The sequence below is a fragment of the Callorhinus ursinus genome, unplaced genomic scaffold (assembly GCF_003265705.2).
Source record: "Callorhinus ursinus isolate GAN/ISIS: 27379988/994484 unplaced genomic scaffold, GSC_fseal_2.0 scaffold35, whole genome shotgun sequence".
NCBI lineage: Eukaryota > Metazoa > Chordata > Mammalia > Carnivora > Otariidae > Callorhinus > Callorhinus ursinus.
In genome coordinates, this window is record NW_027397097.1 from 7,588,707 (window position 1) to 7,615,526 (window position 26,820).

At 37.3% G+C, this 26,820-nt stretch overlaps 1 protein-coding gene, 1 long non-coding RNA gene and 1 pseudogene across 4 annotated transcripts in view; 1 reads left to right on the top strand and 2 right to left on the bottom strand.

Annotated features, from left to right (window-relative positions):
• NARS2 (asparaginyl-tRNA synthetase 2, mitochondrial) overlaps positions 1–26,820 on the bottom strand; it is a 127,447-nt gene that overhangs the window by 10,067 nt on the left and 90,560 nt on the right. For 2 of the 3 annotated variants that reach the window (XM_025848506.2, XM_025848505.2), the window contains 5 exons: positions 22,716–22,848; positions 18,616–18,714; positions 18,469–18,506; positions 9,388–9,454; positions 7,745–7,882 (listed from right to left, as the gene is read on the bottom strand). In XM_025848506.2, the coding sequence (XP_025704291.1) occupies positions 7,745–7,882; positions 9,388–9,454; positions 18,469–18,506; positions 18,616–18,714; positions 22,716–22,848 (475 nt within the window). The remainder of the gene's footprint in view (positions 1–7,744; positions 7,883–9,387; positions 9,455–18,468; positions 18,507–18,615; positions 18,715–22,715; positions 22,849–26,820) is intronic. The other variant, XM_073879784.1, reaches the window with a different exon arrangement.
• On the top strand, positions 5,641–26,809 carry LOC141370470 (uncharacterized). Its single transcript, XR_012374521.1, has 3 exons — positions 5,641–5,988; positions 25,999–26,211; positions 26,506–26,809. It is a non-coding gene; the product is annotated as an uncharacterized lncRNA (long non-coding RNA).
• On the bottom strand, positions 6,336–7,048 carry LOC112806185 (transcription initiation factor IIA subunit 2 pseudogene; annotated as a pseudogene).

Below are 26,820 nucleotides of genomic sequence, written 5' to 3' on the forward strand. Positions count from 1 at the left end.
TATGAGGTATTGCTGATCTAGCAGATGGAAGTCCATGCTCTTTTTTTCTACCTGCTATGTACTAAAAACACTTGTCCAAGAGTAATGTATGTAGGTCACATTTGCTCACAAATCTTTGGCCAATACAAGTCACTAAACTCACGTTGATGGGGCAGGGAATTATAATATCCTGAGTAGTGGTAACTACTGATATAGAGTAAAACAGTTTACCAGGTTGCCTCCCCTCTCCCCCCACTGACATGGACTCCCACTTCCACTCTCCCAACCAAATCCTCATTGTTAATTAGAATTAAGGTCAGAATAGTTCTATTTTCTTCCTCTGTACTCTGGGACAGCTGGTTATCAAGAAAAGGAAAAGAACTTACAAAATAGTCTATTTTAGTTGAATGAAAATTTTAGAGAACACCCAGATAAAGTTCCATATCACTCTTAATTTTGTGACACGCAGAAGGAATACATACAGCATCTATATCCTTTCTTTGTCCAGATGGTCTGAAAATTCACACTTTCAGGTGGGTGAATTTCGTTTATGTTTTCTTGACAAAGAGTAAAGTCGCTTCTCCTTTTAAGAGAAACGTATCTTTTAAGTAAGGCATTCCTTCACAATGCCTCATAAATGCTCCAAGACCAAAGGTACTGTTTCTTTTTTATCAAGGACAGATTTATCTCTTTGTGAAGAAAGGCCCACAAAGGCTTTGTTTTTTCTTCTTCCTCCATATAATCTTCTTCTCTTTTTCTTTAGGTTTAGTTTCCTTTCAACTCTATCAGATTATACTTCCTGTTTTCCTTTTACAGTGCTATCCTCCAATCTCTCTAGACATTCTGCACACTTTCTGAGAAGCTATAATACAACAAAGTATTCCTCAACTATAAAGACATTTACATTTGGTATACATAGAGCTGCACTTCCTTCAATATGATATAAAAAATACCACATTCCCTCAAGATTACTAACACAACCCCTTCAAATTTCCGTACCTTTTAGTTACAGTTGAGATTTCCAAGAGGATTCTTCTGTGTTGTGTCTCCCTCTGGTAACTACTGAGCTAATTACTACAGAAACTACCACTCTTTCCAGGGCTCTAGTGGAGGTAAAGGGTACATACAGATATGATATAAACCATGACATGGATGGAATCACTGAAATCTCTTAAGAACTAATGAGAAAAACTTGGCTGTGTGTTTGCCAAGTGATGGGTGGTGAGGGCTTAGAGTGCAAACAGGCTGGAAACAGGCAAGTTGCCTAGAACATTAGCTGGGGATTACAATTTGCCCATATGGGCTGGCAGCTCTGCGCTTCATGGGAGTCTGAGGGAGCTGGGGCTGAGTAATCTTGCCCTTCATTAGGGAAAATGAGAATTCACAGGCTGCATAATAAAATGTCCTCTTAATTCACAAATTTGACCAAATTTAAGCACTTTTGTAGCTACAATCTCCTCTGCATTCTTATACATCTTTGGAAGACTTGAAAGAAGTGGAAAAATTTTAGTTCTGCCGTCCTTTCGCTCTCCTACACAGATAACAATGAAGGCTACAAGTCACTATACTACACTCTTTGCTAACTTCCTTCATCTTAAACAAAACTTATTCCACTTTGGGCACATCTTCCTCCACTGTGTGTGTGTTTTTATCTTGTGTAAGTCACACAGCTGCAGCGCATGTTGTCTAGAAATAGTTTATGTTGGTATTCAAGCTGAACAAGCCCTGGTCTCTATTTATGACACTCCCTTTTGACTCTTTACTCTTTAATTCCAATCAATGTACTGAAAATAAAATGCAGACCTTGAATTAAACAACACACAGGCTAGACAGGAAGAAGGCCTTAAATACATAACGTTTTCTATGCTAACTTCGGCGGGGGGTAGTTTAATGTCCCTTCCTCTACCTCTCTTCCTACCTCAGTATTTTTAAGTATTAATGAAAAACACAAACTGAACACCTCCCTATTCAGTTTCTCACAGGCTGCTGTCAACAACGGAGCAACATTACATACTATTATCAAGAGAAGAAGAATGTTCCACAAACCATAGGAAACATGTTTGTGGTTTCAGCCTCTGTGAGCTTTCACTCTCAGTGCTGACACAGTATTTTGCCCCTAAAAACAATGAGGCACAGGTAGGATTGAGAGCCTTCCAGACATGACAGTGTGAAGATTCAAATGGGCTGCAGGTAGCAATGGCTAAAAATGGACTTTGGCTAGTAAATGGTTAGTCTGAGAGCATTTTAGATGGACTGAAATGCATACTTTCAACTTTGACATAAATTCCCAGGATAGTCATTTGTCCTAGGTATGGGAAAAATTAGCCATTCCCTTCATTACTATTCTCTGTTGGTTTGATGCAGGTTGGTTAATTAGCACCAGCCAGGGAAATTCATTAGATATCCCTTGGTTGAGTACTATTTCTTCCAAGTTGATTTCATAGTGTGTACTTACTGCACGCCCACTAATGCTTAAATTTTTATGATTTGCTATATAATATTGATACAATTTAAAAAATTAGAACATTATCTGGTGATCTCGGTATCTCATCAGGTCTGTTGCGCAGTCACTTTTCCCTAATCAGTGGTTGGAATGAATGGATATTCTCTGCAAAGCCTAGCTGAAAACTTGGCATCTGCCTTTGAGGGACTTACTTAGGAACCTAGACCCAGGAGCATACAGTATTTTGCAAGTTTGCTTATATTCATTTTATTTATGCCCATGATCTGCCCCCTTAAAATTATCAAATATGTTTGCTAATTTACAAGTTATTCTTATATATCCAAATGGGGAAAAACTTAGGCTACTTGAAATTAGAGAATCTTAAAGCTGTTTAGTACTCTTGAGGTCATCTAACCCAACTCTCTGATTTTACAGAGGGAGAAACAGAGGCTCAGTGATCGGACAGACTTGACTAAGGTTGTATGGCTAACTAGTAAGAAAGATGGATTTCAAACCCGGCACTATTAACTCCTTAGTCTAGAGTATACTTTTTATTACAAAATAGTACATATCTTCATCTTTTGTTTTGTTTGGAGGCAATCAGGGGTGCAGAAAGAAAGGAAAAGGAACAGTAGCTATAAAAATATACCATTTTACTATTTATGACCTCCAGCCAAATGTTACAAGCGTAGGTTAAACATTTCTCTACCCTTCTCTTTTGATTCTCTAGGGAAGGCATCTATGAAATATGTCTTAATTTTTTAGATTGCATTGCACCCACTGTAGAAACTCTTGTAACCCTACCCACAACCTGTTAATACAGCCCTTCTGAAAGAAACCGAGAACTTAGTTATTTGGCTCAAAGCCTGTTCATTCACCACTGAAAAAAAGTAGGGGTAGAAGCAGGCACTCTATACAAGTGGGTTGAAAAGCAATCTAGGTTGTTAATGAATCAATGTTATAATCTATGTCTAATATATATTGTTTAAATAAATTATATATATATTTAAAGATTTTATTTATTTGAGCGCGAGAGAGAGCACAAGCAGGGGGACGGGCAGGCAGAGGAGGAGGGAGAAGTAGGCTCCTTGCTGAGCACGGAGTCTGATGTGGGGCTCGATCCCAGTACCCTGGGATCATGACCTGAGCTGAAGGCAGATGCTTAACCAACTGAGCCACCCAGGTACCCCAATAAATTGTATTTTAATAATTTAGCTATGAGAAGCTATATATTGTAGTACTGTATAAATTATATAAGTACACTATCATTATAATGTTTTCAGTTTTCAAGCTGTGAGACCACATTACTAGAAAGTCTGTCATAATGAAGGCCTCCTGGTACTTCTAAAGTAAAAAATGTAAAGGTAAAAAATGTGACTGCAGTCTACAAGGGAACTGCCTTTTAAAGAATCTTGTATAATAGCATGTTTGATGTTGCAAAACACACACATATTTTAACATTATCGTGCTTTATCACAATAAAGATTTTATCAAAATTTAGAAAGAGGGCTTTAAGTATATTGACTACCTATCACTCCAAACACTGTGCTATATATTTTTCATATATTGTCTAATTTAATCGTCACAACTGTGGAATAAGAATATCATCTTTATTTTTATGGATTGGGATACTAAGACTCAAAGAAATTAGGTGGTTTATTTAAGATCACATGGTCTATAACACACAGACCTGGGACTTGAACCCAAGAGTGTCTGATTCTAAAGCCACAGGACTTTCCTTTATACTATGTTACCACCACTCAAAAAATTTAGAGTAAAAGCTGTTCTTTAGCTTCCCAGAAATTCCTTAGCAAATCAAGTCATTCACTCACTACTTGTCCTTTGTGTGTCTACAACTGTGCTGGGTTCGATTCATCCACCTGTTCAATCCCCTATCACCAAATAGATATTAGGTGCCTGCTATATTCCAGGCATTATGCTAGGCACTATGGATACCATGATGAGTGAAAAGGAAGTCCTCAAGTCCTGTGGCAAAGAGGAGAGTCATTAATTAAATAGTCATAAAAATAAATGTAAAATTACAACTGTGTTAAGGATTATGATGAATTACTAGTAGCTCTGAAATTTAACATGGTAGCATTTTAGTATCTAACAGGGGTCTCTGACTAGAGAGTCATGGAAGGTTTATCCGGGGAAATGACGACTGAGTAGAGATTTGGAGAAATAGTAAAATTACTTAGGTGAAGAAGATTGTTCTAGACTGAAGGAACACAATGTCCAAAGATACCGTGGTGAGAGAAAGCAGTGCATGTCTGAAGACATGGAAGGGCGGTATAAGTGGAGCAGAGACGCAAAGGGGAGAAGTGCAGTACATCAGGCAAGAGAGACAGGCAGCCAGATGACACTGGGGCCTAGAGGCCAGAGAAGAGATTCCGACTTGAATACTAAAAGCAATGGGAAGCCACTGAATGGTTTTGAGAGGGGAGATAACACGACCAGATCTACATTTTCAAAAAGCCTACAATGAAGTGGGGAGAACTGACTCAGAGGAGGCAAGAGCAGACACAGGACGACCAGTCAGGAAGCTACCAAAATAATCCAGGCAAGAGATGATGGTGGTTTTTTTTTAAAGATTTTATTTATTTATTTGACAGAGAGAGAGACAGCGAGAGAGAGAGACACAAGCAGAGGGGAGTGGGAAAGGGAGAAGCAGGCTTCCCACTGAGCAGGGAGCCCGATGCGGGGCTCGATCCCAGGACCCTGGGATCATGACCTGAGCCGAAGGCAGACGCTTCACGACTGAGCCACCCAGGCGCCCCAAGAGATGATGGTATCTTAATCTAAAAAGGTACAAGCAGAAATGAAGAGGAGATGGGTTTGAGATGTAAAAGCATAAAAATGACAACTTAGTAACAGCTTGGATACAGGGAGTGAGGAAGATTTCAAAGATGAGTCTAATATATGGCTTGCACAATTAGATGGACAGGGAACACTGAAAGAAGATCAAATTTGGACCAACCATGAGAGACGATGGACTCTGAAAAACAAACTGAGGGTTCTAGAGGGGAGGAGGGTGGGGGGATGGGTTAGCCTGCTGATGGGTATTAAAGAGGGCACATTCTGCATGGAGCACTGGGTGTTATGCACAAACAATGAATCATGGAACACTACATCAAAAACTAATGATGTAATGTATGGTGATTAACATAACAATAAAAAATAAAAAAAGAAGATCAAATATGGTGGAAGGAGGGGGAAGAGTAGAAATCATGGGTGGGTTCAGTTTTAGATTATGCTGAGATGCCTTTGAGATATATAAACCACAATAAGAGCTCTGAGCAGAAGGATTAGAGATGTGACTGTCTGAGTTGTCTGAAAATAAATAGTAAGCTGTGAATACACATGAAATCACGCGAGAGAGAAAAGACCTACGACGGAGTCTTGAGGAATCCCAACACCTACTGGATTAGCAGAAGAGGATGAACCTATACAGGACTGAGAAAGAATAACCCGAGAACGGAGGAGAACACGATGTCACAGGAGCCAGGGGAGGAGAGAGTTTTCAGAATAAGAAACTCATTCATAGTGCTGAGTAATGCTGAGAGGTGAAGTAAAAATAAAGTCTGCTGGATTTAATAACACAACAGTTATTACTGACCCTAGAAAGAGGTGCTTCAGTGATATGATGACGGGGTGGAAGTCACATTAGAGGGAATGAGGAATGAGCAGCAGAAGCCATGGTGGCTATAAAAAACTCATTCCCATCCTGAAGAAGTTAAGTTTCATTGGAAAGCAAAACCCACAGAGTATAAAAAATAGACACAATGCTACCAGTTTTACTAATTCTTTAAATGCTATAGAAATCCAGAAAAGAAAGACTCAAGGTGACTGGGTGCCACTTCACCTTCACCCCAGCAGTAGTATTTATATTTATATTTTATATATATTTTTTTGAGTTTTAAAATGAGTTTATTCAAGAATGTTCTTAGGAAGGCAACAATGTCTGTTATTAAAAAAAACTTCTGTTTCTTCATGCTGAAAAGGTAATGTAAGAGGCTAGAGTTATAGGCTTTCTATTGGAATTCTGATAGTATATATAACACAGTGTAGTCATTTCTGCGATGCCAGAATAAATAAAAAAAAAGTCTCTTCTATGCTTCTCTTCAAAAAAGCAATGAATAATAACAGAAGATGGCATTAAAAAAGCCATTTTTTTTCAATTCATTCTGTAGTATTGGAGCCAGTATTTTTACCATCACAGGCTACAATTTTCACTTTATCCACTTTAATAAGTTCTGTCACCTCTCTGAATTCAACATCATTCAAAACAGAAGTCCACACGTTATCACAGAATCTGTATGTATTTAGAGAGCCCCTGAAATTGACTCTGTTTCTGACCCTCTGCGCCAATGCTGAATTTATAGCCTTATCAAACTGAAGTAGAACTTGAAGGGCAAGTTGGGGGGTGATCTGTTGAGACTGTATGAGCTCATCAGGGCTCTCCTGGAGACTGTTTCCCAAAGTGGTGTTTCTGTATAACTGATATGCCATGGCTTAGAAGGAAGAAATTGTTTTTCTTATTCAGGCTTGCATTGATGTCCTGTGGGGAAGGTGCTTCCCGCTGCGGAGCGGACAGAAGCGGAGGAGCGAGCAGCCCAGCAGGAAGCACCTTATATTTTATATTTTTATTTTTATATTTTATTCCCTCTTGTCCTTATCACATTGCAGTCAAAATTAAGGGTGAAGAAAGGACAGAGCATGACAGGCAAAAGAGAGCAGAGAGAGAGAGAGACAGAGAGAGAGACAGAGACAAGAGACAAGAGAGTTAGAAGAGCAGTGACAGGAGAATCTGCCTAGACCTCTCAGATCCCTCCATCCGCTCCACTCCCCATTGCTCTGTGACAACCAAACCAAAGTACTCTGAACTTCCTGCTCTGCGAGCTAGCTCTTCCTCTGCTTGATCATGCCACTGCTTTCCTTTCTTGCCCAGCACCCAGCCCGTCCCTCCGTCTCCTTACCAGTATTTCAGCTGACAGTAGACCTGGCACTGCTAAACAGTGTTCTGGGACACTCCCTCCCAATTATTTACAAAAACAGAAAACAAACACATTTACATTTGCATCTGCTAAACGAAGGAGGACACCATGCGATAGAAATAACACGTACACTTATAGAACACTGGAATCTTCTTTAGGAACACTTTTTCAGAGGCGCCTTTGAGAAATTTTATCATTTTAAGAGATGTAAAGTGTGCTGGATATAATTTTTTAAAAATATGCCAAAGGATAAATGAAATTAAATGAAGGGAAAAACCCAGATTCTGAGATGACCAGCCCCGATTTATTTAGTGTTTTTTCTTACTGTGTGCTGAGGGCCGTCTTCATTATCTCTCATGTAGAAAGGCTTGAGTGCTAATGGATAATTAATGACAAAGACTGGTATGTTGCCACAGTGCTTCACCAGGTACTTTTCATGTTCGGTATGTAGATCAACACCCCACTGTAATGAGAAAAAAGAAATTATCAAAGGAGAAGCAGACCTGAAATACACAATGCAGTACCCAAAAATAACCTGTATCCATTCCAAGGGCTTCCTCTGAGGACCAGTGATGTGTGGAGCTGTCTGCTGAGGCTATACAGATAACTAAGCCAGGGAGGTGTGTTAAAAGAACATCCGAAGGCCTGGAAAATGAAAGCCGAAACAAGCAGATAAACACTATGCTTTCTGTCCCCCATCTTGGGGAGCAGCATTTAGTAGATGAATAGCATCTGCAGGAAAACAAAGTACCCTTCCCACAATGTGTGAAAACTGACTTCAAAATCACAGCTTTTATTAACATTGCCTAGAGCTTCTTCTATGGTTATTGTTCCTAGATTGCAGGAAATTAAATGATGAAAGATAATATTCCTAATATTGAATCTATCTCTGGCTAGATGGCTTCTCTCAGTGAAATTTTTTTTAATAGAAGAGTCAGTTCATATATCAGATGCTCTGATGAATATTTAATAACACTGTTCATCTATTTATTCAACAAATACTAATGTGCCTACTAAATCTCGGTACCATGCTAGGTACTGAACACAGTGGTAAGAAAAACAGAATTCCCGACTTCATGAAGCTTCCAGGGTAGGAGACAAATATTAAATAAAAAATTACATAAACAAAATAACTGATTATAAATATAACAAGCACAACTATTATAACTCACAGGAGGATCTGACTTAACTGGGGATAGGACTGGTATATGGTTTGAAGACAAAGTTATTACAGTACATTCCTAACATTATATTATTCCTACTTGTCTGCCAGTATCTTAATTATAGGAAAGAAACCCTGGCATAGGAATGAGGAGACTTGCCTCTAATATTATGGGCATGCCCACTGATAAATCATGTGGCCTCTCTCGACATATTACCATTCTTTTCAAGGATTTTCATCTTCCTAAACTTGGGAAACTTCTTTATAATCCTTTAGCCACTACTATTAAAAATGATATGATACAACTTCAAAATTATTATTTATTCTAAATACTTTAACAAGGCTAAAAGCAAACATCAAAAAAAGCTAATCTAAAGATGGGCAAATACTAAACAGTGCTAATAAGAGAACTAAGATTATTTACTTATTTTATTTATTTTTAAAGATTTTATTTACTTATTCTAGAGAGAGTGAGAGTGTGGGAAGAGAAGCAGAGGGAGAAGGACAAGCAGACACTGCGCTGGGAGCAGAGCCCAACGCCGGGCTTGATCTCGGGACGCTGAGATCATGACTTGAGCCAAAACCAAGAGTCAGAGGCTTAACCAACTGAGCCACCCAGGTGCCCAGAGAAATAAGATTATTTTAAAGGATTCTTTTTTTTTTAAAGTAAGCTCTAAACCCAACTTTGAGTTGCATGGTCTACTGAATGAGCCAGCCAGGTGCCCCAGGATTCTTAATGCAATGTGATAAGGACAAGAGGGGTTAAAATATAAACATAAAAATATAAATATAAATATAAATACTACCTCTGGGGTGAAGGTGAAGTTCTGAGATGCCTGCTTTAAGATCTCTATTGCTTCAGTATAAGAAATGCTGGAAAGGAACCGGGTAAAAGCAGAGAACGGTCAATACAATAGTATGTTGCTAATTAGTCGATCTGAAAAACTACAAAAGGCCTATTCCCATACAATCTTTGAGATCACGAATGAATACTAATGACTGAGTAATCAGGAATGATTATAAATAAATCATCGCTGAGTAACCAGGAATTAAGGCTGATCTAATCATATGAGTGTCTGATCAGTATGAAGAGAAGTGGCCATTTCAGTAATCCCATTCCTGATCTACTTGCAGTGTATATAGAAGAACCAGTCAAGTAAAGATTTCCTCTGAATTCATGTTATGCCAATGCCCTAGTAAAAGGTGTGAAATACTGAGGCTGAAAGAGCAAAAGTCTTTCCATAAAGTCATCATTCATTCATCCAATACATATTTATTGTGCACCTATTATGTGCTAGGCATTATTCTAGGCACTGGAGAGACAGTAAATAAAAACAAAGCCTATATGGAGGTGATATCTGTGTGTGTAAGTGATGGGAGTAAGGGGGGGGGGGAAACAAGTAAACAGAAAGAATATAATGTGGGAAACCATTGGTGCTGTAAGAAAAATAAAGCAAGGTAAGACAGAGGGTGTTTAGGGGTGTTATTCTAGATAAGATGGTCAAGAAAGGACTCACTGAGCTGGGGACATCTGAAGTAAGGAAATGAACCATATAAATATCTGAGGGTAAGTATTCTAGGCAAAAGGAACGGTAAGTACAAAGGCCTGAAGTGAAGGAACAGTTTGGCTCATTCCAGGAACAAAAAAGTCAATGCGCCTCTAGCATATTGAGAGCAAGGGGAAGAATGACAGCAAATTAGATACGAAAGATAGTCAGGGGTCAGATCTTATGGATTCTTTCAGGCCACGGTCAGGGCTTTATAATATATGCTAAGCAGGGTAAGACTGTTTAGGAAAAATGTCATTGGTTACCTCAGTAAGAAACTCTCATGTCTAAAGCAAGCCAAGCCAAGCATTGTTTTAATTAAACTGAATAGGTAATACATGAACATAGTAAAAAAAAACAAACAAAACAAGACGTATAAGAGTGTACATCTCCCTTCCACCCTGTCCCATAGCCACGTAGCTCCTCTCCTCACATACAATTACTGTCATTGGATTTTTGTGTATCCTTCCAGAGGGTTTTTTACAACTATAAACAAATATTAATATACAATCTCCTTTGTTTAATAGATGGCAGCCATAGTATACATGCCATATACACTCTTCCATCTTTTTTGACTCAATAATATACCTTGCAGATCTTTCCACATCAGTATATAAAGAAAGGGCTTCTTCATTTTTTGAACTATTATATAATATTCCATTTTGTGGCTGTATCTTAATTAGTTTACCCACTCATCTATTGATGGGATATTTTAGCTGTTTCTAATATTTTGCTATCATAAATCCTGACTACATACATCTATCACAAATGATTCTTATATATTAATTTTGCATATGGAAAAAATGGAATTAATGGATCACAGTGTATTTACATTTACAGATATTTTGATACTGCCAAAGATACTGCTTCCCTTTTATAATGGTACACCAATTTATGCCCATTGGTAGTATACGAAAATGTCAGTTTCCCTATGCCCTTTGCAACAGTATTTTGAACATTTTTTTTTTTTAGGATTTTATTTATTAGAGTGAGAGAGAACATGAGTAGGGGGAGGGGCAGAGAGAGAGAGAGGGAGAAGCAGACTCCCTGCTGAGCAGGGAGCCCAACGCAGGGCTCCATCCCAGGACCCTGAGAAGGCAGATGCTTAACCGACTGAGTCACCCAGGTGCCCCTGCAACAGTACTTTGCATGATTAAAAACAAAAATCTACAATAAAACATCCAACCCCTCAAACCCCCCAAAACCCCAAAACAAAACAAACAAAAAACAAAAATCTATGAACTTTCTGAAGGACTTTAAACTCAAAAGATAAGTTACCCAACACATACTTATCTTTGCCATAAAAATTAAATTCATATCTATAATAACTAATTGGAAGGAGTTGTGTCTATGGCACAAATAAAGCCTCCAAAGCTATGTTTTGAGTGATATTTTTCCAAGATGAAAATTTTATTCAAATTAAAACCTTAGTATTAAACAACAATTTCTAAGGCAAGAATGAAAGTGGTGTTGGTGGTGGTAGTCATTTTTAAACACATTTTACAGAAGGGAAAAGGAAGGTTAGAGGGGACAGTAACTTGCCCAAAATCACTCATGTAAGTAAGTAGTAAACCTGATGTGCTGACTTCAAAGCCTAAGCTTTTAACTACTAAGATAATGCCTAAAACATTTGGGAGTTTAATATGCTCAATCAAAACAAAGTCTATGGGCTCTGAGTTCTCCCTCTGACTCTACCCCTTACTAGCTACTATGTAAATCACTTCATCTTAATGAAAGCATTTTATAAATTTTTGTAATGTTTTATACAACCATTAGAAAAATTAAGTATTTGTACTTGTAAAATAAGAAGATTGGACTATACTGTCTAAAGTTCTTTTCTGCTTAGATATTCTATTGTTCTATTCCATCAATTACTTGATATGATCTATTCATTATACTGAGAATTTTAAGAGCAAAGTGGGAGGCATAGGGATTTTGTGCCATTGATATGTTACTGCTACATTATTTTTAAAAATGACTTTCTGTGTATCTCCTGTTATTCTGGATCTTCTGCTCTACCCCTCCCACACCTTAAGTTGAGGCAGAGCTTTTCAGCTCAAATTACAGTTCTGACACTGGGTATCCTTAATGGCCTTTATCACCTCTCTCTCCTAATTTTTTTTGATATGTACAGAGAATAATATCTCTTCTTCCCAGAAGCTATTTCTAAAGTACTTTGAGGAAAGGAGGAAGAGACATAGTGATACTACATGATGCAGGATCAAACTACCTTCATATTTAAATTTTTTTATGGTTTAAGAAAATTATTCTCAAGCTGTTGGATTAGAACTGCTAAGCTAAAATTATTAGCATTCTTTGACTCAAATTCACAGATAAATGAAGAGCAAAAGGTAAGTACTCTTTATTTTAAAAACCTTAATGCTATAAAGGAGACATAAATTCTATTGAATTTATGAATTCTATTTCTGCTTGGTAAAGGCTAAATTCAATTATTATACAAGTCCTTTAAATAATTTATTTTCATATAAAACAATTATAAGTAGTCAAGAATACAATGAAATCTATTTATGCAAAGGAATACAAGTCACGTGGTATCTTCTGTGTGTGGGTGCATGTGTGTGCGTATGTATGCATATGTGTACTTGGTTAGTATCTTGATTCTAATTCATCATGCTTAGGTCTACTTTCATGTCCTCTTATGGCTGTTAAAATCTCTGGTTTCAAAGACTGGCAACTCCCTCCCTCCCACTCTGTCCCCGCCATCTACCATACCCTCCACATTGAGAAACCTCAGTGTCATGCCATTTATGTATTCCCCACTGGTGCTCAGTTCCCTCTTCATTTGTAGCTCCTGGAACTTCTCTTACTTTCTAGTGAACTCAACAATGTAATTAAAAGGATTTTTATCATTTTTAACAAGCATTTTTAGACGTTTTATAGCAGGATTGTTAAGTTATGTAGCCTGGCACATTGCTTAAGCAGTTGCCCAATTGATCCTTTCAACGATATGACAGACAAGTTATAACTTTATAGATGAGGAAACTCAAGTTCAGAAAGGTTAAAGATTTACTATTAACCATAGTTGTAATTAAATAATCATTCATGCAAACAGTTAACTATTCATCTTTTTCTCCAGATTTTAAATTCCATAAAAGGACCTGGATCATCAATGACTAGCACAGTGCCTAACTCACAGTAGACAGTCAATAAATATTTGTTGAAAAGTATTAACACATTCATTAAGAGCTGTTAAGAAGTATAGCCAGAATTAGAATCCAGGTCCTCTGAGTCATAGATCACTACACTCAGTGACCAAAGTAAAGAGTGACAGAAGTTAACAGGAAACCTCAGGGAGAGGACCTAGCCTAAAGGAGAATACTCTCACCCCCATGGCTACTCAAATGTCATTTACTCATTCATTCAGTTATTCAATAAATATTTACTGAGTTCCTGTTAGAGGCACTAAGCACTGGGGGTGTTAACAGTAAACAAAATCAACAAGTCCCTGACCACGTGGAGGTGACAAACACTAAACAAATCATCACAGGTATACGTTTAAACCACAGCTATGATTTGCGCTGTGGAATGGACAATGATGCTGGCTAGCAATGACCGATGTGGCACAGCCCATGAAGTCATTTAACAACCTCAGTATTTTATAGATCTGAACTCCAAAGCACAAGTGATATGTGAGGGTCATAAGGACAGAGAAAAGATACAACTACTCTAGCATTAATTCCAGTGCCCTTTCGAAGCCTAGTGGTTGAAAGCATGAGCTTTGAAATCAGATAAGTGGGTTTGAATTTCCATTTCATCTTCTACTTGCTTAATCTCTTTGAGTTGATTCTTCATCAGAAGAGCAATAATAACAACTCATAGAATTGTGAAGATACAATGAACTTTTTTTACATTTATGTATGTAAGGTTTATCACCGAAGTACATAGCAAATATTCAATAAATAGTGGGTATTGTTTTCCCATCTTAGATCTTATTCACTAGATAGGATGTGGATAACATCTCTTAAGATGTTCTCCTTGGTTTTCTGTCACCAGCACAGATTCCTTAGGATGCCCAAATTAATTCTTTCTTTCTCTGCTTACTTACTACTTTTATCACTATGCTATGTCCAGAACTCATCTGAAACTGCCTACCCAACATCTACAACTGGATGTCTGAAAAGCATCTCATTTTAACATGATACATGATGTATCTTGTGGTGATACCATCCCCTTCCTCCCCCAACCCCTGGCTACTCTAATGGCTTTCCCAATTTCAGTTAATGGCCATTACAGCTGTATAAGACAAAAGACTTGAAGTTACACTTGACTTCTCCCTCTTTCCCATTCTCAGCAAATCCTGTTTGTTCTATCTTTAAAATATATCTAGAATAGACCAACTTCTCTGTACCTCTACTGCCACCATCCTGGCCTATGATGGTTAATTTTATGTGTCAATTTGGCTGGGCTATGGTACCCAGATATTTGGTCAAACATTCAGGATGTTTCTGTGAAGGAGTTTCTGGATGAGATTAACATTTAAATCAGTGGATGATGAGTAAAGCACGTTGCCCTCCATAATGTGAGTGGGCCACATCCAATGAGTTGGAGGCCTTAAGAGGACAAAGACTGGCCTCTCCCAAGAAAGAGGGAATTCTGCCAGCAAAATGCCTTCAGACTCCAGCTGCTAACTCTTCCCTGAGTCTCTAGCCTGCTGAACTACTCCATCAAATTTTGAACTCAACAAGCCTCCACATTGTGTGAGATGATTCCGTGAAAATAAATCTTTCTCTTTATATACATCATGTCAGTTTTGTTTCTCTGTATAAATCTAATACATGGTCCAAACAATCATTTATTCTCATTCAGATGACTGTAATAATCTCCTGGTTGGTTTTCTGTCTTATTCTAAAGCCTGCTAGAGTGATCCTGTTAAATCCAATTCAGATCTTATCAGTCCTCTGTACAGAACCCTTCAATAGCTTCCCCACATCACTCAAGCAAAAACCCAAACTCTTCACAGTGACCTACAAGGCCCTACATGATTTTCCCACCTCTCATCTCCTTTCTTTATCTTCTATTACCCTTTTCCCTTATCCACTCCTATTACTTGAACACACCAGGCATGCTCCAACCTCGAGGCCTTTGTAGTTGCTATTCCCTCTGCCTAGAATATTCTTTTCCCACATATCCATACAGCTAGTTCTCTCACTTTCTTTAAGTCTTTACTGAAAAGTCATCTCAGTGAGATCTTCTCTGTCACACTATCTAAAACTTCTACCTCCTCACTCGTTTGTCTTATCTTCTTTCTCTTCTCTGGGTTTCTTCCCCCTTAGTATAACCCATTCTCACAAACTATAGGTTTTACTTATTATTCTTGTTTCTTGTTTCTTATTACCGCCTCCCGAAATGTAAGCTCGATGAAGGCAGGGAATTTTGTCTTCTATGTTCACTGCTTTAAGACAGTTTTTTCAGATTCTAGAACAAGCGCGGCACATCGTGAATATTCAATATACACTTTCTTTTCTTTTTTCAAGTTTTTATTTAAATTCCAGTTAGTTAACATACTTAATATGTACTACTTCACTGCCTTTCGATTCTCTATCATGGGGCTCCTATTTCCTCTTTTTCTGATCTCATTATCTGTTGCCTTAAGGCCTACACTGATATCTGAAATTCTCAGCTCAGTCAAGTGTGCCAAGTTTTTCTTATTACCCTCCTCTAGGACGGGTGAATTCTTTATTCTCTTAGAACAAAAACTTCCTAAACCTAATGACAGTAAGTGAAGAATGATATCAAATCATGTTCAGAAACAATTTTCTCTTCTTCTGAGTATCAAACTTACCTCCTATACCCACTGTAAATACAATGAATACTAAGTCTTATATAAAATGTTTGCACTATTTATGAAGAGATTGCTTATCGTTCTTTTTCCATATTAAGTATGTATTTGTTTTATAGTAAACTGTAAAATGGAACAGACTATCTGATTAGTATGCTTAGTGGAATAAATAACCTGTCCAATATCCAGTATTACTTGCATAGGATTGTAGTGGAAATGAAGGAACAACATATGTGTTATACTTAAAACACAGATTTTTAGGTTTAAAAAAGTGGCTAAAAAACAGTGTAGAACATATTATCAGATCTGAGCAATTGAAAGTAAATAAAAAGAAAACTGAAACAGAGAAAAACTGACAGGCAGACATTACATGTATGTATTTTAGAAGTTTGTTTTTTAGATAACACAAACAAATGAAAACATAGTCCATGCTCATGGATTGGAAAAACAAATCTGTTAAAATGTTCATACTACCCAAAGCAATCTACAGATTTAACGTAATCCCTATTAAAGTACCAATAGCATTTTTCACAGAACTAGAACAAACAATCCCACAAAAGATCCCAAAGAGCCAAAGCAATATTGAAAAAGAGGAACAAAACTGGAGGTATCATAATCCTAGATTTCAAGATATACTACAAAGCTGTAGTAATCAAAATGAATAGTATGGGCACAAAAAACAGACACAGAGATCAATGGAACAGAACAGAGAGCCCAGAAATAAACACTCACTAGTATGGTCAGTTAATTTTTGACAAAGCAGGAAAGAATATCCATTTGGAAAAAGACAGTATCTTCAACAAACGGTGTTGGGAATACTAGACAGCTACATGCAGAAGAATGGAACTGGATCACATTGTTACACCATACACAAAAATAAATTCAGAATGGATTAAGAACCTAAATGTGAGACCTAAAACCATGAAAATCCTAGAAGAGAACACAGGCAGTAATTTCTTTCACATCAGCCCCAGCAACACATTTTTAGGTATGTCTCCTGAGACAAGGGAAACAAAAACAAAAATAGACTATTGGGACAACACCAAAATAAAAAGCTTCTGCACAGAAAGCCAAGGAAACAAGGAAACAATCAACAAAACTAAAAGATAACCTACCGAATGGGTGAAGATATTTGCAAATGACATATCTGATGAAGGGTTAGTATCTATAATATATAAAGAACTGATACAACTCAACACCCAAATAACAAATAATCCAATTAAAAATGGGCAGAAGACATGAACAGACATTTATCCAAAGGTATCCAGATGCCCAATAGACATATGAAAAGATGCTCAACAGCACTAATCAGGGAAATGCAGATCTAAAAACCACAATGAGATCATCTCACACCTGTTAGAATGGCTAAACTCAAGTACATAAGAAACAACAAGTGTTGGTGAGGATGTGGAGAAAAAGGAACCCTCGTGCACTATTGGTGGGAATGCAAACTGGTGCAGCCACTGTGGAAAACAGTATGGAGGTTCCTCAAAAAATTAAAAATAGAACTACCATATGATCCAGTAATTCCACTGCTGGGTATTTACCCCCAAAATACAAAAACACTCATTTGAAAAAATACATGCACCCCTATGTTTATTGCAGCATTATTTACAATAGCCAAACTATGGAAGCAGTCCAAGTGTCCACTGATAGATGAATAGGTGAAGATGTGGTACAGATACACAACGAAATATTACTCAGCCATAAAAAAGAATGAAACCTTGCCATTTGCAACAACATGGATGAATCTAGTGAAATAAGTCAGAGAAAGACAAATACTGCACGATTTCACTTATATGTAGAATTTAAAAAATAAAACAAAGAAAAAAATAGACAAGCAAACAAAACAAAACCAGACTCTTAATTACAGAGAACAGACAGATGGTTACCAGAGGGGAGGCGGGTGGGGGAATGGGTGAAATAGGTGAAGGGGATTAAGAGTACACTTATCTCGATAAGCACTGAATAACATAATAGCATTGTTGAATCACTACATTGCACACCTGAAACTAATATATGTTAATATACTGGACTTAAGTTTTTTAAAAAGATTTTATTTATCTGAGAGAGCGAGTGAACAAGGCAGTGTGAGTGGGGGAGGGGCAGAGAGGGAAGGAGAGGGACAAGCGGACTCTGCACTGAGCTTAGAGCCAGAGGCAGGGCTTGATCTCACAGCCCTGAGATCATGACCTAAGCCAAAACCAAGAGTCAGATGCTTAACTGACTGAACCACCCAGGTGCTCCAAAATAAAAGTTTTTTAATTGAGCCAAATTTTTATTACTAAAGTTAATATTAGTCTGAATTATATTAATTCAGTTAATAATTACTGTGTTCATTTATCTTGCTATGATTTATTCATGTATTTATTCATGAAACATTGATTATCAACTATGAACCAGATATAAGAGCTACAAAAATATTTAAAACATGGACCTTCCTTGCGATAAGCAGATATAGAAACAAAAAAATTTAAGACTGTGATAAATACTGTAATAAAACATGAATAAAGTTGAGAGAAAGTATAGTATCTACTTACATTAAAAAGTTGTTTTTTAGCATATGTTCTAATCTGTCCTTGGTAAGAAAAGAGAAAAAAAATTTATTAAATGTAATTATATTTGTTATATGTAATTAACATATTTAAAGAATAGATGTATTGGACTTTATTCACAAAACTAATTACCTTTTGGCCAGGAGCTATGAACTTGTGACAGAGTTCAACATCTTCAGGACAGTTTGAGAGAACTGTCATTGTTGCAGTCTTGAAGAGTCCCTCCATAACCTAAGAGAAATGACAGAGAATTGTCTGACAAGTAAGCTCCTTTATATGAAAAACCTATTTAGGGTCCTGTAAGAAAGGACTGCTCTCCAGGTTTTAGCAGCTATAAATCCGTTAGGCCTCTTAATCCCCGAATATACTACAGCAAGTTAGTTCAGTTTTCCAGATTGATTATGGGAGCAGTGCAATTTCTTCCCAGAGTGGGTAAAAAAAGGAAAGAAAAATGTATGAATCTTTTGTTAACAGTTTCAATACTAGTATTGAAGTGGGATGTCAAATGAACAGCCAAAACTGACTGATGCCTCTCTAAAGTGCAACATACTCACTTGTAGAATAAGGACAATAACAGTACCTAGCTTCCAGGATTATTGTGATAATTAAATGAGATAATCCATGTATAAGACTTAGCTTCAGTACCTGGCTCAGAGAAGGACACAATTAACATTAGTTGTTGTGAAGAATGAGACACCACTTACACTGGTAAATGAAAGCTGACTTTAAAATTAGAGAAGCAATGAGATAGATCTACATCTAAATATGTGTATTTTTGCTTTGCTAAAGCATACAGTGAAAATAACACAAATCCTGACACAACACAAATCAGTACGTAAGAATGCATTCTACCAGGGGTATCCATACACATCCCACAGAAAAAAAACTTGTTGTTAGAAGAAAAAAACTGACTGGAATGGAAAATATTTCTAATCAAAACTAAAATGTTTAAAGTCAGTGAGATCCTATTAGGCCTTCCCAATGTTGGACTCAGAGACACTCAGTATGTACAGGCTACCCCAGAGGCAGGGATCTTCCCTCCTTCTCCTGCATCCCTAGTGCACTCTCTCAAGGCTGGAGACACAGGGCAGGGAACAAGCATCTACTGCACCAGCTCAGTATGATCAGATACAGGAACGTACTTAATTACCAAGAAACAACCAGATACATTTATATATATGCATAATATATATGCATATGTATGGGTGTGTGTATTTTATATATTTTGTATTTTTATATTTACATATATATTTTGTATAAGAGTAAGGAATAACCTGATGAAAGAAGAGTAAAAGGAGGCTAAAGATCTTTTACCTTGAGGCTATATTACTTTTGATCTAGGAGTAGTGAGATAAAGAAATCACTAAGTAACTGAATGATTTATGAAGGGTCATATACCTCAATCACTAAAAAAAGCTGACACATATGGGGAGCAAACAAAAACAGACTGGATACTAAGTCTGCACTGCTGAGGTGCACAACACACCCTATCTGTAAGATGAAGACTGACCACTGGCGATGTTAAGCTGGTGTCTTTCATATGAGCAGTAAATTTCCATTTGAAGAAGAAAATCACTGGTTTCTCTAACCTTGACTTTCAGACTATGCTCTATAAATATATTTGAAGAAAACAGAAACTTAACTGAAGGGTTAGCATAACCTTCAGATGTTTTTAAAAATACATTACTCAATGGCACTAAAATAGTAATATTTGTTTATACCTTATGAGGGGAAAATCCTTTGTTACAGTATTCTGATTTAATATTTTCAAGATAATAATTTCCACAGAATATAATTTAAAAAAGGGAGAAAATTAAGAGAAGTAGAAGATTACTTGTGGGGGGAGCATACCTTTTTTCTGTCTTTAAGAAAAAGTTCGTATTTCAATTAATTAAACATCATTGAACAGTGTATGCTGAGTATACTCAGTGGAATACTAAATAAAAATTATTAGGTACAGAATATATAATTATAATATTTAATAATTTCTAACAATTTATGTCTTTGGAACCTTTCTCTGCTATTTACAGGGGGAGGGCAGGAGAGACAGGGTCAAGGCAGAAACAGGGAGATAAAGGGTGTGATTCTGTGGCTTACAATACTCTCATTGCCTAAGTGAGAGAGTAATACCGAATTGGGTGGTGGGCTGGAACCAAAAGCTGCTTAAGGAATCTTACTGACTCCTTGTGAGGCTCAGATCCTGAATCCCTACATTTTATTTATTTATTTTTTAAAGATTTATTTATTTATTTGATAGAGAGAGAGACAGCGAGAGAGGGAACACAAGCAGGGGGAGTGGGAGAGGGAGAAGCCGGCCTCCCGCTGAGCAGGGAGCCCGATGTGGGGCTCGATCCCAGGACCCTGGGACCATGACCTAAGCCGAAGGCAGACGCTTAACGACTGAGCCACCCAGGCGCCCCGTGAATCCCCACATTTTAGAAAAGAATTACTTTACAGTGTTACTATTGTCATTTTTGGCCAGATAACTCTTTATTGAGGGGGAGGGACCTGGGCATGTTAGCATGTTGAACAACATCCCTAGCCTTTACCCACTGGATGCCAGTAGCAACTACTCTCCCCTCTCCTCCATCCACTTCCTCGAGACAACCAAAAATGTCCCCTGGGGGACAATGGTCCACAACAATCAGTGGGAGATGTTAAAGTGGTATATAAATGGATACTGTGTGTGGTCAAAACACCCCTTCAGGACCAAGAGCTTTATCCACTGGGAATATTAATTACTGATGGCTCCCAGCTGAGTCCCTCTTCAGGAACTGGCCAGGCCAGGAGTACTATCCTACCCAAGAGTATGCCTCTTCTCAAGGCTAGCCCATGTCAGGTAACTGCTTGATGGGGGAAGAACAAAGGTACACCGCCCCCTTGCCTTTCTATGCGACAACTACGAAGGACCATTCCTGCTCCAAAGTTCCTCAAAGATTTGGCTAAGGCCTCTGTACATGCATTGTAGTTCAACTTTTCCCTCTGCCCAATGCTGCTTTCTTCCTTTCCTTACAGATGTTATTCTCTAGAGCATTCCCCAATAACCGTCCACCCCCCAAATCTCTGCTTTAGTTTGTTTACTAGGAAATCCAACCAAGATAGGATAATAAAAAAAGTAAGTCCATTCTTTTTGACAATATATGTGCTATTTATGTTTTAAGTGGAATTGGGTCATTTACTGGATAAGAGTAGAAAGATACAAAATGAATAGAAGTTGAGAGGTGATGAAAATTGTTAAACATTCTGTGATTACAAATCCAAACTAAGATATTAATGGTAATAGGTAGAGAATTCATAATAACAGTCAATAATTTCTGGGTGCAAAGTGCCATGAACTATTCTATGTGACTTATACATATAATCCGTGTAATCCTCTGAACTACCCTAGAAAGTAGGAACTATTATTCTCATTTTACAGGTGAGGAAACTGAGGCTCAGAAAATTAACTCCCTTGTCTAAGATCACAAAGCAAGTGGTGGAACTAAAAATCAATTCCTGGTCCATCCAACTTCAGAGCTTATGTGCTCTAACTGGACTATGGCCACAGCCTCCTAAAAGGACTCCCACCCTCATTTTTATCCCCCTCTGAATCATTCTTAATATTATCACTAGAGAGATGTTTCTAAACTATAATTGACCATGGCCTTTCCCAACTGAGAACTCTCTCTTTCACCTTCTGAACTACTTAGCATAGCATTTACAAAGTCTTTCTTTCAAGATCTTAACTCTTGACTATCTTTCTGGACTTATCTCTTGTTCCCAAAACAGAGCTCTGATGGTTCCTGTAGATGCTTTCCAAAACAGCTATGTAGATGTTTCTCTAAATATAAAGATGTTTTATTTATTTGCCTAACAAATAACAAGAGCTATTATTTATTGAGCTTGCTATATGCTAAGCTCAATACTAGATCCTTTACATTATACATCCATTATTGCATTTACTCCCTATGAAATAGTTACTATTATTCTCATTTTATAGTTGAGGAAGCTAAGGATCACCAAGGTTTGGTAACATCAAAACAAAATTAATGGCAGAGCTGGGATATGAACTTAAATCTGACTCTTGTACTTTAAAGGGATTCAGTAGATGTTTATCAAATTAAGTAGTTCCCCATCTTCTTCACTCCATTAACACCTATAATGCACAGATGTCCAAGGTGAAAATGTATACAGAAGCATTTTAATGTCACAGATATGTTATTTAGAAACTGTTTTAAAACTTGTGTACCTACCTGCATGAGATCTTGAAGACTCTCAACAAAAGAAATCTCTGCTTCTACCATGTAAAACTCTGCCAGGTGTCTCCGGCTCTGAGAATTCTCTGCTCGGAATGTTGGACCAAAGGTAAACACTTGAGTAAAAGCTCTGCAATTCAAGATTAAAGGTATAAAAATAGGATTCACATGATTACTTTTAAGTATTTAAAATACTCAGTGTACTCTTAAGAAAAAAAAGTTTTGTGCCTCTGTCTTGTCCACAAACCCCACACATTTAACTGCTATATTTCTCTAATGGATGATAATAATAGTTTCATTAAAAATGTTACATTTATAGAAACCATTTTATCCCGAAGGAATCTGCAAATGCTTTGCAAACCCTATGGCTTACTAAATATAGAATTATAGCCACTTCTGGGTGCACTCTATTGCCTCTGTCTTAAACACAGGCAACGACATTTCACAGCATCAAGAACAAAGTAATGGAAAAACACCACAGCCCAAGGAGCTTCACAGAGAATCTATACAGTAACAGTTAAAACTAGAATTTCACGTGGATAAAGGATGCTAATTATTTTTTAAAATATGTGAAAAAAGGGTGTCAGATGTGTACAGTGCCTTGTTTTGAAGTCTACTCAAGTCCTTCACAAACACCCAAGTGTTTCAATGAACACTGTGACCCCTGAAACTTGGGGGTGAGGATGGATTTTGAAGAACTGTCTACTTTATTCTCTGGTGTTCAAGAGAATAGCTCATAGCTCAATAATCCCAATAGTGGGGGAAATTTTTACTTTTCAATTCCTGCAGAAAAGTGGACACTACACATTCATTCTTCAAAACTTCTCATTTCCCTCATTTGTAATCAGAGCAACAACTGGGATCAGATCAAACATATGTGAAATAATGAGTATTTCCTGAGGACTATCTAATCTTTGAATTTTAAGGTTTTGTTAGAACCAAACAAGAGGTTTGGAACTCCTCAGCTATTATCCCGAGCACTCCTCATTTGACTGGCATTAGTCAAAAAACATTAAGATCAGAAAATAGTGCAGAAAATAAGATTGTGGATATATATACCAGTTGGGCTTTGTTTTGTTGTATTTTTAAGTAAAGATGCTCTGGGAAATGAAACAGTAAAACAATTATAATGGAAATCAAGAGATTTTTTTTCCCCCAAAGGGCTATTTTAGTTAAGGCCTAGTTGGTAAGAAGCTTAGGAATTTATGTTTTGGTTCTACAGCCACCTTCCTGAGACCATAATCAGTTAACCTCTGAGAACCTTAGTTTTTAATGGAAAAATAAACAGTAAGAACTCAAAAATATTACTATGGTAACCTCTCTGCTGTGATTCAGATCCAGACGTGTCTGCTAGAATGTTCCTGAAAACACTGACCCTATCTTATGCAAAATGAAAACCCTTGCCTGCTCCCAAAACAGACGAAAAACAGAACAAGGAACAATCCTTCCCTTCCTTTTTCACTTTCCCCAGTTCTATTAATTTCAGTTACTCTAGCCCATCACCCAAACCAGATCTCCCCCTGCCCACACTTCCCGTATCATATCCATCACAAAATCATATTTTTTACACCTACAAAAATGCTCTCAAATCTAGAGACACACCCCCTGCCTTTTTTTCTTTTTTTTTAAATCTACACACAAACGGTCTTAGTGTAAACTTCTGTGTCTTGCTTGGAGAACTACAACTTTTTACCTGGTGTCTGCCACTTGTCTTTCTTTCTCTACCCTGAACTATTATGAGCTTTCAAACTCAAGCCTGATTACATCAGCCATAATTCAAAAATTTTCAATGCTTCCCTAATGCTCAAATGATAAAATTCAAACTCCTAACTTTGACTCACTTTCCTTCATAAAGCCTTTTCTCTAGCTATGCTGAAGACACTCCCCTCACATAGCTTGCCAGGGCAAGCCTTTAGGCCTTTGCTAGGCTGTTGACCATTTCTGGCTCCTCTTTCTCCAAACGGCAAATCCATCTCTCCTTCAAGACTTGGCCCAAATGCCACTTTCTCTTTGTAACCTTACCATACACCCCCAAATTTACTGTTCCCTCCTTTACATGACTATGACATTTTGTCCATATATTCATTATATAGTACATATCACTTTGAAATGCAGTTATATATGTATCCTTCTCCCCCAATAAACTATGAAATTTTCCAGAGCAGGAATCATGTTTTATTCATATTTACATCTCCAGTGCCTAAGATAAAACAGGTGCTCATGCTGAATGAATGAGTACTAATGATGATGACAGGCTTCCTCAGTTGTAAACTGGAAAAGTACAGCATCCTCACAAACAGTAACATTACAAATAATATACAAAAAAATACTCAGATTTTTTACTGTGGCTGTTACTTAGTACCTAAAATAGGTCAAACAATCTAGGCCTGTCCCAAACAATAAATTAAAAAATTATAAGTTCCTAATCTGGGACTATGCAAACTCTAGGTAGGTTGGCAATAGTATTTCTACATAAATGAAATGACATTTTTTTCTGGGACTGCATCACAAAAGATTATGTATACAGATGTTCACTAACAACAAAGGATATTTTTGTTGAGATTTTCCTGGGCAAAAACAGAAACTAGGGGGCATAAGTGAAATTTACTTTGGGGGCTCTGAGGGAGACTTTCAAGAAATGGGCAGTGATCTTAGATTGCTGTTCAAAAGAGACATATTATTCATATTAAGATACCAGTTACAGAGAAAACAGTGGTTTCTGAAAAGAATTACAAATTCAAGTCACAAGGGCATCTGCTTCTCACATGGCAATTCTATGTAGAGTGCTCAAAGATGAGTAGCAATAGGGAGTTTTAATTTAACAATGGTTAATAATTTTTCCTAGCAATGCAGGATAAGCTCTCTAATATAAAATAATAAAGAGGGTCAGCGATTTTTATTTTAATTATAATAAGGATCGGGCTCTGATTGAGGTATCCAAGAGTTAAGTATTATTCAAAAGGGTAAGTAAAAACTGATGGCCATGGTGCTTTCTCTGAATTAACAGAAAGATAAAATGAACTGGAAGGTATGTTAAAAAAAACTGCCTAATTCAGCATCTGGTTTTTAAGCAGATGAATATTTAAATCATTTGAGAATGGACGTCCTATGCCAGTGCCCAGTGTTCTGTGATAAAAGCTGGGACAGCAGCTACAGTTAACAGTGATGGTCGCTCCATTAGAAGTGCTCCTTGGGGGCAAGGCACTAGCTGGAAGAATCTCAAAGTTAACTCCTTTATAGTTAACTCAATAAAGTATGTATTGTTTCTTCTATTTTTCAGGCTAGGACATAGAAGGTCAAAGAGGTTGAGCAGCTTTCCCCAAAGTCACAGAGACACAGCCCAGGAAGTGGCAGAGGCCAGATTCGAATCCAGATGTGACAGCCTTCATAATGATATGAAAATACTGACGTTTGTAACTGAACACTGACAAACCTGGAGAATTAGGAAGAAAACTTTGTAATGCACCACCCATGGTTCTCAAAGATAGTTAGGGTAAACAGTTTGGTATATTTACCTTCCTTATGAATAGCTTGTTTTATGTGTTAAAATTATAGCTCACTAGGGTATATTGCCTTCATGTAAATAAGGAGAATGATAAATCTTCATCAATATTTTATAACCTTGAGCAAGTCATTAGCCTTTTTGGTCTTCAAATTCTTACTGAGTAGGAGACTGGGGCAGCTTGGCATTAATCTCTACTGTCTTTACAACAATTTTGTTTCTAGGTCCATGTGAAATCGTTCTCATTTTAATTTATGCTGACTTCTTCTTTTTTGTCTTCCACAGACAGGAAAGCCATTTGCAGCAAGGCTTGGACTAACCAACATTTAAAATAAGATCTGAGAACAAGGCCACTTCTAAAATAAGACACAAAACCAGGTGAAAGGCCAGTACTGCTGTGAGAAGCGACCAGCAGAAAAAGAAAACACTCAGTACTAAAAAGCATTCTCGTGCCAGATTATGGAGAGAGGCAAACTATATAAGGAAAGTCCATGAGCTTGGAGTAGATGTTTAAGATAACAAAAGTACATTTAATACACATCAACCAAGTTAACTACAAAAATGGCTCTTTAAAAATAAAAAATAAAGTTACTCCCCTCC